The sequence below is a fragment of the Pteropus medius genome, unplaced genomic scaffold, assembly GCF_902729225.1.
Source record: "Pteropus medius unplaced genomic scaffold, Ma_sr-lr_union100, whole genome shotgun sequence".
Classification (NCBI taxonomy): domain Eukaryota; kingdom Metazoa; phylum Chordata; class Mammalia; order Chiroptera; family Pteropodidae; genus Pteropus; species Pteropus medius.
The window spans coordinates 2487455-2501938 of record NW_024342467.1 but is presented as its reverse complement, the minus strand read 5'-3'; the positions used below and the strand labels follow the sequence as shown (position 1 = coordinate 2501938).

The window sequence follows — 14484 nt, the reverse complement described above, 5'->3', positions numbered from 1 at the left end:
ACATAGACCCTATTTGAACATACATATTTATATCTCTATCTATAACTATATGTGTGTGTGTGTGTGTGCGCGCATGTGCGTGTGTGTCCACACTTATAGAGCCATGCAACAAATACAAGCAATGCATGACATTTTTAAGAACCAAAGAGTATTAGTTTGGGAACACTATTTTAAAAAAGTATAAATGAAAACAGAAGAATTGTCATCTAGTGAACAATGTAGGGCACAGCAAACAACCTTCTTACTGCTTGTGTTCGGGGAAAAAAAAGGAGTATGACACATAATAGCATAGGAACCTAAATATCATGCTAATTAATGAAAAGTTGGAGGAAAAAGCTTAAAAGTTAGACAAGAATGCTTAAAATGAGAGCCAGTGGTCTAGATAACTTAATCCAAGAAATAGGTAGATTTATCTACCTTGTCAGCTAAATCTTCCCAAACTTACCAGCCAGATAAAATACTCCATATGTCCTGGAACAGCATAGGTAAAGAAGTAGAGAAAGGTCAGGGGTTACAATAAATGAATAATTTTCAAGGAAAGAAAGAGAATTGTTAACCCTAAAATGAAAATGAAATAAAATTAGACACCAATAACATTATAGTTGAAAGGAAATCCCCTAAGCACACATAGAAGTAAAAACTGAAAACCACACTTTTAGAGACTTACATATCAAATGTTATGTAGTACTTAGAAGAGAATTTAAAGCCTTAGATGCTTATATAGGAAGGAAAAGAGTTTAAAATGAGCTAAGCTTTCAACTCAATTTAAAAAGAAAAAAGAAAAAGGAAATAGTATATAATCAATACAGATAAATACAAATTCAAGGAGATAAAAAACAAAGAAACAAGACAATCAACAAAATCAGTAGCTTGTTTTTCTGACCAAACTAACAAAATAGACCACTTCATAGCAAAATCAATGAAAAAAAATTAAGAATAAAATCAATACTACTACAAATAGAATAACTTTTAGAAAAAATATTTTCTGAGTAAATTTTGCTAATAAATGTAAAAACTTGAAGATAATTTAGAATGTTATCATTTACCAAGAGTAATAAAGAAGCTGAACTATGGATTATATAACTATTAAAAACTCAAATCTATCAAATATGTACTCACACAAGCACACGAGCTAAAACCTAAATAGTTTTAATTACAAGTTTTACCAAAATTTTAAGAAAAAGACAACTCCCATTTATGTGAAATCTTGAGAAGTAAAACAAAGTTGAGTGGGGAAAAAAGGTGAGGAAGACCTCCCCAAGACAACACCAAAAGCACAAACAAAAATGGAAAAGATTAAAAATATGTTTAAATTAAAATTTAAATCTTTTACACAATAAAATAGATCAGAAATAAGATTATTGGAAAAGCAGCAGGCCTAGAAATGGTACTTGAGAAGTCAATTAATTTCAAAGGATTAGTGTCTAGAACAAAAATTCTAAAACATTTCAGTCCAAGACAATTTTATACTCAAAATTGTTGAGGACCCCAACTGCTTTCTTTTTGTGAGTTATATAAAATTTTAAATTAAAAATGAAAACTAATAAATTTTTAAATGTTAATTTATTTAAAATAATCATAAACTAATTGTATGTTACTCTAAATAATATATTTCCTGAAAAATAACTATTTTCAGAAACAAAAGACAATAACTTTAATGACAAACATGGTCTCGTTTTATTCTTTTTCAAATCTCTGTCATATCTGGCTTAAAGGAAGACAGCTGAATTTATCTGCTTCTGCATTCAATCCATTACAGTTTTAGTTTAGTTTATGTATACGAAGAAAATACAATCTTACACAGATGTTACAAACACACACTCTGAAAGAATGTCAAAATCTCCTGTGGACCCTGGACCATACTTTGAGAATTGCTAACCTAGAATAAAACATTGCTACCATTCAATAAGAAAAGGTATATATTTCAGTAGGAAAAAAGGCCAGAAGATATATGTAAGCACTTCATATAAGAGGAAATCTAAATGCCCCTAAAACATTTTTGTTCCATTTAATAGCTTTAGTAATCAAAAAGCTGCAATTTAAAATGACAAGGTAGCTTTCCATACCCACGAGACTGACAGTCTGGCAGTTATACATGTTCATGAGGGTTTAGAGCAGTGGTAACCCTTATTCACTGCTGGTACATATGTAAACGGTTGCCTTTTAGGGGGAAAAAATGTTCTCTATATAGTAAAGTTTTAGCTATCCCTACCGTGATACCCAGAAATTCCTCTTCTAGATATGTACCTGAAGGAAGCAACAGGAGGCTGTCACAAAGCTGACCACTGAGGCTTTGTTGTAAGAGCAAAAATTGAAAACAACCTAAAACTCCACCCTTAAAGGAAATACCTAAATAAATTGTAGCAATTAGTACCATGGAATTCCATATAGCAGTTAAAATAAATTGACTATATCTGCATTAAAATCACATAAGAATATTTCATCTGTAATGCTGACTATTAAGTTTTAGAATGATTCGTAGTATGATACGTTTTTAATTTTAAGACTGACTAAAAATGCTATATAATATTTATAGATATGTATATTTATATGTATAATATCTATATATGAAAGGAATAAAAAAGGTCACAGAAATGCATATATTTACTCCAGAATAGTGGGGATTGCTGGATAGACATGGAGAGAGATCAGATCAAAAGGAATATAATAGGACATCAAATTTATCTGTTATTTCTTTCTCATCAACAAGCAAAAGAAAACTAAAGCAAAAATTACTACATGGTAATATTTGTTAAAATAGCATGATGGATAATTGAATATATATTTTTAGTTATTCTCCATCCTGTCTATATGTTCAGTTACATAATACTTTAATAAAACATAAAATTACATTAAAAATCCAGGCTCACATCAAATGGTATGACAATAGGTATAGAAAGTGAGTTAAGATTTAGGTATATATCTGGAATTTTGTAACATTTATATGGCAACTTCAGGACAATAAATTGAAATTCAAATCATTTGAGATGGACTTCTTATCACTTTCAGTTGTTCATAAATATTTTATTAATACTCTATCCCATGATTGTCTTTCTGGACAACAGAGTGCTCTGTTAATGTTTATTGTGCCCATACAGATGGACAGTGTTATGAGTATAAATGGATGGCTAGTGCTTGGAAAGGCTCTTCCCGAACAGTCTGGTGTCAAAGATCAGATGGTACAAATGTAACAGGTAAACTTCCAATCTCTCTGTGTTCTCTGAAAGTCTTCCTGTAACATACGCATAATACATTTAAAAACACTAAGGAAACAAAGATATTCTTTCAGTATTCAACACATGGTCGGATTTAGGACACCTGAGCTGTATACCTGTCTGGTGACCAATGACAAATTATTTTATTTTTTAATGTTTCAATTAAATTTTCCCTCACCCAGACATTTTAGATGTAGCTACTAGAATTTACTTAATTAAGACATTAAATTACTCTAACAAATGATTATTATAAGTAAATAATTCTCAGATTGTTTTTCCTGGAAATTTTACATTAATAGCTTACTACGTGCTAAAAATAATCAATGTTTTGTTGACTATATGTTTCTGTACCTTAACGGCAGTACAGATGCAGACCAAAAATATTACCAAGGGAATATGATTATACAAATCCAAATATCTTGCTTGAATTCAGAAATCTATGATTAATAGTTTTTTCTTAATTAATAGAGAAGACTTATTGGTAAATCTCAAGCCCAAAGCATCTGACCAGCTCTCCTACTCTGTCCTCACTCAAAAATTGTTATACATCCAAAGAAGAAATTCAAATGAACTTTTCTGAATGTCCTTTATACCCACATATACCCCCAAAGAACTAATCTGCAATTATTAAAATTTTCTTATCTGAGCCCAATAAAGGAAAGGGATCCCAAAGATTTCTTTGAGGAGGGAAGAAATGTGGCTCCAAATATTTAGTGAGGAGAACCATTCTGCAAATTTCCTAGAAGGAAATCAAGGTCAGAACCAGAACCTCAACCTCAAGCACATGGACCCAAAGATCTAATGTCTCTTCTTAAACAATTTGCTTTTACAGATCTAATTTGCAGGAATCGCCATAGCATAGCACCAGCATGCATACTGACAGTTAACTAATTGTTCAGGGAGCCCTGCTGAGTTGCTGTCATTGTTTTGGCCCTCTGGCAGGGAGAAAAAATAATGTGCAGTTGGGTGCCTCTGAGTATGTCCATTTATAAATTTAACTGTAATATATACAGTAAGATAACAGGAGCAGGAATCAATATGCTTTTTGGAAAGCATCAATTTTTATATTGAATTTTAAATTACCTGGATTTACTGAAACCTAATTACTTATTTCCTACCTATGAAAGCTGAAGCAGGTTGTCAAATTGTATTCTTGTTAAGATTTTATACATGAGAAATCAAGAAACCCTTGATAATAGCAACTCCCAGTGGACACATACATAATAAAAACGAGAAACCTTCCAGGAAAGCCTTTGCTTTCTCACGGAATTACTTTCTGGGAGAAAAATCTGTTCCAACCACACCACTCTAAAAGACACAGGGGGAAAAAAGAGCTGAGGGAGAAAAATATAGACATTCTGAACCCGACGGCATTATAGAGGTGGAATACTGAACTCAGGAGTGGAAAATGAATGTTTTCATTCTTCTTCAAACTAATCAAAGAAAATTTTACAGCTTCCCCACAGAATCCTATTAGTTTTCAATTTTTTTTTTCCAAATATGAATGCAAATAATATTTGTCTGGCTTTTCTTCTACATGTTAAATCACTTTTCTCACTGAAATTATACCAATGCAAAGGTAAGTCAAATTTTAAAAGACTTACCTGTAGAAATTATATTTTCAATATCTTTTTAATGCAGTATAGTATCCAATATATTTATTTCTTTCTAATACTGTTTGATACCAAAAAGCTAATGTGTAAATTATTTGTGATAAACTTTATATGCATTCTTCTTTATGAGAAATAGACAAGCATGTAAGCATATTACCTACCTTGATTGATGCTTTAATTTTATGAATAGTTATCCTTATAAGAAACTCAAGATGTTGTTTTCCTTTTTTTCATATTTAATGATAATAACTTCAGAATGGCCATTTAACTGCAACTACCTTGCAATGACTAACTGCTTTCCATAACATGTTTTCTATAACTACTTTTTTATAATATTGATAGATAAGGCAAGAAATTAATGATAGTCACATTTGATAAATTTCAAAGGATCATCAATTCCATAAATAAAGGAAAACTTTTGCTTTGCTAAAATTCTGTTAAACCGAGCAAAAATGGTTTGAAACTGTGAGTTTCTTTCACATCACTAATATTGTTTCTTTACAATATCTATTCTCATCTTAAACCTCACTTATAATAATTTAGGAACACTTAATACTATACTGGAAAAGAGGAAAAAGAGAAAGGATAGAGAATGGCAATGTCAAGTTAAATCTATAGTGCAAGCACACTACTTAGAAGCTACATTTGTTTTCTTTTCTATACCCAAAAATATCCTGAATTAGCAGGAATAGTGATTTTCTCAAAAAAAAATACATTATAAAAATGCATTTATGTGGTAGTCATAAATTAAAGAGACATCTCAAGGTATATGCAAACTGTGTCTTTGAATAGCCAAGAAAGAATTTTAATTTTAAAAGAAAATTAAATGTGCTTTTTAGTGCTGGACTTGGCCTCAAGAACAATGACAGAAATAGCTTGTGTGCAATCAGTGTTTTCAAAGTAGCAACTATAACATCCTCTGTTCAACAAGTGCTTAAGGAGCACCTGCTAAGTGCCAGGCACTGTGCTGTCTTCTCTGGTCAAGGTTAACCAAATATTTCACAGTCAACTGCCCTCAGAAAAATCTATGGAATTCCCACAGTGGTTCAGGATTCAAAGATGAGCCTGTAACTATATTTTTATTATTGCAAGAGATACTACTTGTCAAAACATGATTTTCTGTTCTGCAGGGGGCTGCTTGGTAGTACGCCAGCCTGATGCTGACAGGTCTTGTCACCCACGGTGTAGTCAGCCCCATTCGTACTGTAGCGAGGTATGTGTGAATTCATTGGGATAGACAAACCAGCATCATCTTTTGTCACCCCACTGTCTCTTGTGCAATCTATTTTCCTTAAAAGAAAGCATGTCTTGAGGAACAAAAATTCTATTTTTGGAACTCCCTTTTTATCAATATAAACAATTCAGAATGCATTTGTTTCTAATGTTAAAATAAGTTTGTGTATCATACAAAAAATGTATTCTTTTTTTATGCAATGAAGACAGAAATTGCATGTAGTAAAATTCCCAAAACAAGGTTTCTTTGAAGGCTTCTTTTCAAGTCAAGTCTGTTATGCTTTCAAAGATCCCCTTGTATGCACAGTCGAAATCATTTTGTTCTTCTGCAGATGAGGACATGCAGTTGTGAAGAAGGGTACACTGAAGTTCTGTCTTCTAATGGTACTCTTGAGCAATGCACACTGATCCCTGTGGTGGTGATACCCACCATGGAGGACAAAAAAGGAGATGTGAAAACCAGTCGGGCAGTACATCCGACACAACCCTCCAGTAACGCAACAGGAAGGGGAAGGACCTGGTTTCTACAGCCATTTGGGCCAGGTGAAGTGACTCATCAGTGTTGATGTAGAATTCTTTAGTTATATAATTAACCAATGCCAAGAATTAAAAGATGAGCAAGCATTTTCATATGAGCTATTTATTATTTCACCAAAATTTATTTCTTCTGATTCTGCCATATAATCTTATAAAATTTTTACTATTGTTACAAAAAAAAAAAAGCACTCATGCTCAAAGTTCAGAGAAATGAAATTACTTTCTTCTGAGAAAAAAATATTAGGATTGATATTAGTTATTCAATCTCAGACCTAAATTCACAAGTATAATTGTTTTCACACTGAGCAAAGAGATCTAACAATGAAAATATTAAATAGGAAAAAAATTATGTTATCATTCAGTAGTGGAACAAATAAAACTATAAATACATTCAAGAATTTTTCATTTGACCACAGAGTAGTAATACTTTGAACCTAAAATAGGAACATCAGTAATGCAGTGCTGTGTTAGGGGACACTTGGTAGTTCAGACCAATTTCTGTCAGCCCTTAGAGTTGGCATACTCAAAATCTCAGAATCTATTCTAGCACCAGATAGATAGGGAGAGGGATGGAGCCTTCCTGTCTAAATGGAATGATCTGAACTTAGACAGTGACCAGACCTTTGTCATATTAGACAGCTCTCAATGCGTCCAACAATGGACTGCCTTGATGCCAATACAGATAAAACCTTGAAGGCTTGATGAAATGTAATTTCTAATCTGCACACTTTCTCTCTCCAGTTGGATTCAACTATACACTTATCCCTAGAAATAAGCTCATGGTTAAAATGTGCTATGAGCATAATATGGTAGCTAATACCATACTATTTTTTTCTCACACCAAGAAGGATTACTAGTTCATGGTCAAAGGAAATTTCCAGGCAAAGCTGAGCATGGACTACTTTATAACTCCATTATAAACATGAGAAAGGAAGGAAGAAATTTATATAGCTAACACATCTCTATATTTAATGCATTAAGTCAAAACACTTTCCCTTATTGGAAAATCACTATTGGGATTTTTTTTTAAGTATTTTCATTATTGGGGTGATTCATATTTAACCATGTTTTCCCTGCCTTGATTAAGTTTTAGTTGAAAATACATTTTATTTTGCAAAGTTGACCTGACTGTGTAAACATGGGCAACTCTTCTTCTAGTGTTCAAGACAGAGGACCAGCAAATGTTCATTACCAATCTTGACCTTGACTAAGAATCCAAGCAGATCTCCTCACATCAAAACTGGTTTTTAAAAAGAGAGAATATTGTTATTGTCATTTTAAATGTAATATACGTTTACCTAAAGTGAATATTTTAATATATTAAAAAGGCATCTGTTCTAAAAATATGTTTAGACCCTTTTCTTGGTTTTCGAAAAACTAAAAGAATTGTTGAGGAACTCTCAGGACAGGTAAACCCAGCAGTAGAACAACTCTTTTGATTTTAAACTCAGGCTTAATTCTTTTTAATCTTTAGAATCAAAAAGAAAAGACATTTAAAATATTAATTTTTATCCAGCAAATGAACTCCTAAATTGATCCAGAACAAAAATTTCACAGAGCTGATTTACTCTTGGTGCCATTTCAGTATTGAATAAACCAGAGTCTCTATGGGGTCAACTTGCCCAATCTATAATTTAATGCTATGATCATACATTTGCACATATACAACAGAAAATATGTTGATGTGCAAACCAAATTTAAGTTAGCAAAGTCATTAATAATGTCTTCTTTTTGAAATTTATTCAGAATATAAAACTAAGAAGTTCAAAGAGAATGAGACCAGAAAATCATATTAGAAAAGTCTCTGTCCTATCTGATTTCATATATAGATTTTCCCTGCTAACCAAAAGTGGAGCATTCCTATGAAACCTTTCATAAGTGGAAATGGCATAAAGTCAAGAAGCAGTTATCATTAATATGGAAAAAATTTTAAGTGGTCCCAGGTCTAAAAAATAACCTTCCTATTTATACCAAGTATGCTTAATAATGTCAAGTTTTACACTACACATAACACCCTTACAGCTTTCTGAGCCTGGAGCGCACGCTGCCTCTGTAACAGCCGACTGCAAAACAAACGCTGAACCCTATTTTTGCTCTTTGCCCTTTTTTCATAAAAGAGAAAATCCTCCTCAGATTTCTCTAGCTAGTGAAACTGCTACTAATGTAGGTCTTTCGTAAAAGTGAAGTGGCATAACATAAAGTTTAACTGTAATAGAAAAGATAGAAAAAAGTTATTTAGAGATCCTTTCATATGTCAACCAAACTTGGTTATCATTACAAATGATATTGTCAAATCAACTTTAAAGCCTATTATAACTATAAACTAGATAAAAGATTACTAATTCCCCCCAAAATATTAAATATATTCACTTTTAGTTCATCTGGGAAAAAATGTTAAACTGACAATGTTCATATTCAAACACCTGTCTGCATCAACTTTTAAGCGGTAGGACTTTCTTACTTCCTTGAAATTGCTCTATTTTTCTCCTTTTCTCATAATTGCTATTCTCAAAATAGAATGAAAATCAGAAGAAAATGTTTATATAGCATTATACATATACTGGATTTGGAGTAAAATTCAGATAAGAAGCAGCAGAAATTTAGACACATTAACTCGAAATATGAACTCGAATTGAAAATATTTATTACTTTTCCATTCAATTTTTATTGATAATTTATCTTTAATGAAGGACCATCTAACTCATAATAGCAGCTTTGCATTAATTATTAATTGTGCCTAAGCAATAATTCATTTTCAGTTTTGAAAAGACTTGGTCATATGTGACTGGTCATTGGTCATAGTTAAAGACTGTCATTTGTATACCAGACTAATATAAATTAATGATTAATATCCATTCTTCTTAGATGGAAGATTAAAGACCTGGGTTTATGGTGTAGCAGCTGGGGCATTTGTGTTGCTCATCTTTATTGTCTCCATGATTTATCTAGCTTGGTGAGTTTTTAAATATTTCAAAATCTAAGAGGATATATAATCTCTCTATTTCAGAGGAAGCACTTTTAATTGATCATAATGCAGGAACAGTAAACTAAAGTCTCAAATAAGTGTTCCACATTTATTTCATCTATAGTTCTAAATAATCACAGCTTTAGTCTTATTCTAAAATTTACCAAATCTGTGCCCTTTAATTTCTGAAGATGAGCAAGAGTTGCTTCAGATCATCTTCTCAAGTATGTTCTCTTTCATTTTTCAGAAGAATATGCTTATGATGAACTGTAAATTTTTATGCTGAATTGCTACTAGGGAAAGATGTTATGGTAATACCTAATCTTATTCAATTATCTTTTAAACATGTATTATTAATAAATTATGTATTATTTATAAAGGATTCTGGCCAAATATAAGTGATTATACTATAATGTTATTTTTGTTGTTAGTACTAGGGGATTTCCATTTGGATAATTTATCTTTTATAGGATAATAAAATATTTGAAGGGTTCCATTTCAAGTTTCTTCAGAGTATAAAGCTGAGAAATTCAAAGATACCAGAAAATCACATTTTAAGTTTGAATTTAGGCAATGTAGGCAATTAAGTAATCTAGGTTTATCAATATGTTTCAGATTTTTTTTCAATTAAAACAATAAAATTTTCATGGAAGATTGATTTTTTTTTCCTTCCAATTTTAATGACTTTTTTTTTTAAACAGCAAGAAGCCAAAGAAACCCCAAAGACGGCAAAACAACCGACTGAAACCTTTAACCTTAGCCTACGATGGAGATGCAGACATGTAAAATATAACTTATCTTGGCGATGAGCAGTTTCAGCTTTCTGATTCTGCAGTAGATATCCAGAGGCCACAAAACTATTTAAACTGTGTGGATCAAAATGCATCATGCCTTTTTTAAAGACCACCATTAAGGAAAGAGTGAAAATCACAGTGCCATTGGCGATATCAAGACGGCACTGCTTACATAGAAACCATCAGCCCTGAGTCGTCTAGGAGATTAAGTTGAATACATGCCACACCTTCTAAGAGTTATATGTCATCTTTTATGAAACCTACCAACTGGAAATTTACTTTCATCTCTAAAATAACACTGTACACGGTGTTAAACCATAGTAACATTTTAGCATGAAAAGTTGATACCAAGATTTCTACAATACTATAGGCAAACATAACACCTTGTATACTCAACTGAATGATACATAGTATTATGCCAGATTATACACTCATTAATAAGCCATTTTAATGGTGAATAAAAAATAAGCTCTAAGCTGCGCAGAAAACCCATTTAATAAATTCAATATCTTGGTAGTTGATGGTAGCTTTTATTGACCTGCATTTCAGAGGCAAAGACTCTTTTATAAGACTTAATTCTTGTCTCTGTCCAAAGTACGAATGTTGGACATGTACTATTACCTTAGAAGAGTCCTCAAGTTCAGTATTTTATAGTGATTATTGTCTAGAAAACTAATTTGCTTGTGTTAATACAATAAGTGTCTACTTCCCTTAATTTCAAACTGGTTGCCTGCATCTTTTTTGCTATATGGAAGGCACATTTTTGCACTATATTAGTGCAGCATGATAGGCACTTAACCAATATTGCCATAGAAACTGCCTCTTTTCATATGGGACGAAGACATCTATGCTCAGAGTGCCATGGAGACGTATACAAGTTATGGTACCTTGAAGAGAGTAAAGTTCATTTTGGATGGCGACAGGATGGAATGAGCTATTACATCTGCCGTATACACTCTTCCTCATCACTGCAGCCATCGTGAAATCTATAACATGGCGGTAATTTAAGTGTTTAAATACCGACTCATTAACCCTCCAAAAGATGAATCTCTCGAGTTGGTTTTTAATTGTACTTTGAAGGCTGTTTATGACTAGATTTTTATATTTGTTATCTTTGTTAAAAAAAAGAAAAGAAAAGAAAAAAAGAAGCTGGTTTTCTTTTTAATTTTGAGCACATGGAGAAAATGTATTGATGGTTTTTGTACCCAAAAGAAATCAAAATTGTGTGTTGATCTTCCCCCTTGATTTGTTTTCCTAGTTTCAGATCAAATGTATTTCAAAATCCATGGGTTTTTTTTTATTCTCAGTGGTAAACTTGAAGTGGTCTTTTTAATATATGATTTCAAAAACTAAAATTTTAAAAAGAGATTTCAAAATATTTTTAAAATATTTTGTCCAGGGCTTCATTAAATATCTAGACCAAGGGTGGCAAACTTTTTCTGTAAAGGGCCAAATGATAAATATTTTCAGCCAGGTCAATATTGCATCTTCTCAATTCTGCCATTGTGAGAGCACAGCCATAGACGATACATAGTACATAAATTAATAAGCATAGATGTTTTCCAATAAAACTTTCTTTAAAAAAAAAAAACAGTCAGCAGGCCTCATTTGCAGGTTGTGGTTTGCTGACAGCTAGTCTAGAAGTTTTTTCAATGCTAACTCTCCATTGTGTCATATTTAGTTTTCATTCATTTACCCTCAGACAGCAATTAGTGTTTCATTTCAAAGGTGAAAAACAGTCATTAAACTTATTACTGTGTTGGAAGGTTTTGTTTTTGTTTTTGTTTTTGTTTTTTAATATCAGTAGTCCTGGGAATGGTACAGTGAAATATCTAACTTGGCAGATTTCTTTCATATGAAAAGAAAACTCAAAAGGTGCCATTAAAAAGCAATACCATTTTTCAGACAACATTTACTGCAACAACCTTGGGGAGAGGGAGTGACATTATGTTTTGGGTCTTTTAAAAGTAGTATAACAAGCTATTTTATCTTAAACATAGCTATGTTGCTATAAAAGTGTCTTGGACTAGAAGGTATTTTACCTATATACTAGAGTTTGAACTCCCTCTGCTGTTCATTAAAGTATTTGCAAAAATTATAGAAGACATCAGATTAGGATGTCATTGTCTCCAAAATGAACAGATTGATATATATTTCAATAAGAATTAAATGTGGTAAACACTAATTTCTTATTCACTACTCAGTGTATTAGGCAATGTAAATAATTTCAAAGCAAACAGGTAGTAGGAAGATGTGAATTTTACCTTAAACAAGGAAAAGCATAAAAACAAATTCCATTTCATCTGCCATATTGAAGAGGAAGACAAAAATAATATTGTTACTCTAAAACTGTGATTGTCAATACATGTGCTCAAGAGTCTTCCAGATAATTGATCGCTTCGAATAAAATGAACTCCATTTGTTCAAAATGGTTGAGAAAGAATCTACCGCAGTTACTTGAAGAATTCAGCTAAGAGCCTTATGAAATGTGTACGACACCTATTAACTTTGAAATTATTGAATAAAGTAAAATATTGTTGCTGCTAAAGCTATATATACGATACTGTAAAATGTAATTAATTCAGAAGGCACATGAATATCATCTTACCTTTGTTATAAGAATTAAATGAATTAATCGATCAAAGTTATAAAATGTTATGAAAATAACATTTTATTTATAAATTGATTACACTTTACAACACACTGTACATGCAGGAGACTAGACTTAATGTGACCTAATGCTAAGGAGCCTATTGGAAGTTTATTGTTAAGATAAGTAAATACTGGATGGCCTCTCCAGTTAGAAAGGTGGAAGGAGGGGAATGTAGCTAGCTGGCTATTTTGGAGAAATTGAAGTTACTCTATTAATGTTTATAGTATGAAAATGGCCTTATTTTTGTTCTTGGCATAAATCAATGACGAGTTACTTTATTGGAATTTCATCAAAACCTTATTCCTCCTGTTTATTTTAAGTATTCAGGAGGGAAATATAGGTAACTTGTCTATTGATACTTTTGCCTTATCAAAATGGTCTGAGCCTCCCAAAAGTTAGAATTACTGTTGCTTAAGTTTGAAGATATGCTTGGTTTAAAAAAAAAAAAAAAGACAAGAAAAGGAGAATATTGACACAGTATTATACCATTTTGTTGGATTGTTTCAATATAAACCACACAGAAGTGGCATAACTGATTTGAAAAGGATTGATTTACTCATTCCTCAATACATAATCTAGGATATTGGCCATAATCCTTATTTCAAAGCCTTTTGAAGGACACCACAGTATATCTTAAACAAATTTGAGAAAGAGTACAGAAAAGCATGTTCTTATTTACTTATAACAAAGCACAAATTACTTACAACAAGATAAATTTTTACTGAGTTATAGCAGGTAAGACACTCTGCTAGGCACTGTAAAAAAATAGTAACAGCTTTCGTATGCGTACACACCGAAGACACTCAAAAGAAGGAAAAAATGCTTAATGAGTGACAATAGCACTTACACACATCGTCCTTTACTCTGGATTTGTTTCTCGGTGTGGTTAGTATTTTTTCTTACATAATGTCCATGTCTCAGGCCACACTGTTAGGCTTTTACTGTATCCCTCCTCCTCCTTCAAGCAGGTAGCAGTGGTCATTGTGGCTTAATCGGAACTCTCTTAAGTTCCTGAATGCTTTAAGATAGAGTTTCTTATTTAAAACTTCTTACAGAAAGCAAGTAACATCTCATAATTTTTTTTTTCTTTTTCTACCTCCTCTAACTGCCTATACCCTTGCTCCTTTGTGATGACTTTCTCTGGCCGGTCTCTCTCTTCTCTGCTCTCTTATCAACAACTAATCTTGTCCACCATCCTCAGAACTACTTTCTACTAAACATACCCACATTTTTAATAAGACAAAAAAAAAAAAAGGTGAATACTTGTATTTCCTTATTGGAGTCAAAGTGTCAGAGGGTGAACATATTGATTTAAACAGAATATACTGATCAAAGATGAGTAAAAAGAAAGGAAAGATGTAGATGACATGCAATCAATACATACATACATACATACTTACATACATACATACTTTCTCCATAAAAATGTCAGTTCCTATACTCGATTTAGTACAGCCCAGTATCTTCCATCTTG

General features: G+C 32.1%; 1 protein-coding gene across 5 annotated transcripts in view; it reads left to right on the top strand.

Moving 5' to 3' along the window:
- Window positions 1-14264, top strand: part of THSD7A (thrombospondin type 1 domain containing 7A) — a 360172-nt gene extending 345908 nt beyond the window's left edge. For 4 of the 5 annotated variants that reach the window (XM_039862397.1, XM_039862396.1, XM_039862395.1 and 1 more), the window contains 5 exons: window positions 3099-3194; window positions 5959-6041; window positions 6394-6604; window positions 9464-9551; window positions 10265-14264. In XM_039862397.1, coding sequence (XP_039718331.1) covers window positions 3099-3194; window positions 5959-6041; window positions 6394-6604; window positions 9464-9551; window positions 10265-10349 — 563 coding nt within the window. In that variant the 3' untranslated portion in view covers window positions 10350-14264. The remainder of the gene's footprint in view (window positions 1-3098; window positions 3195-5958; window positions 6042-6393; window positions 6605-9463; window positions 9552-10264) is intronic. The other variant, XM_039862399.1, reaches the window with a different exon arrangement.
- The last annotated feature ends 220 nt before the right edge of the window (window positions 14265-14484 follow it).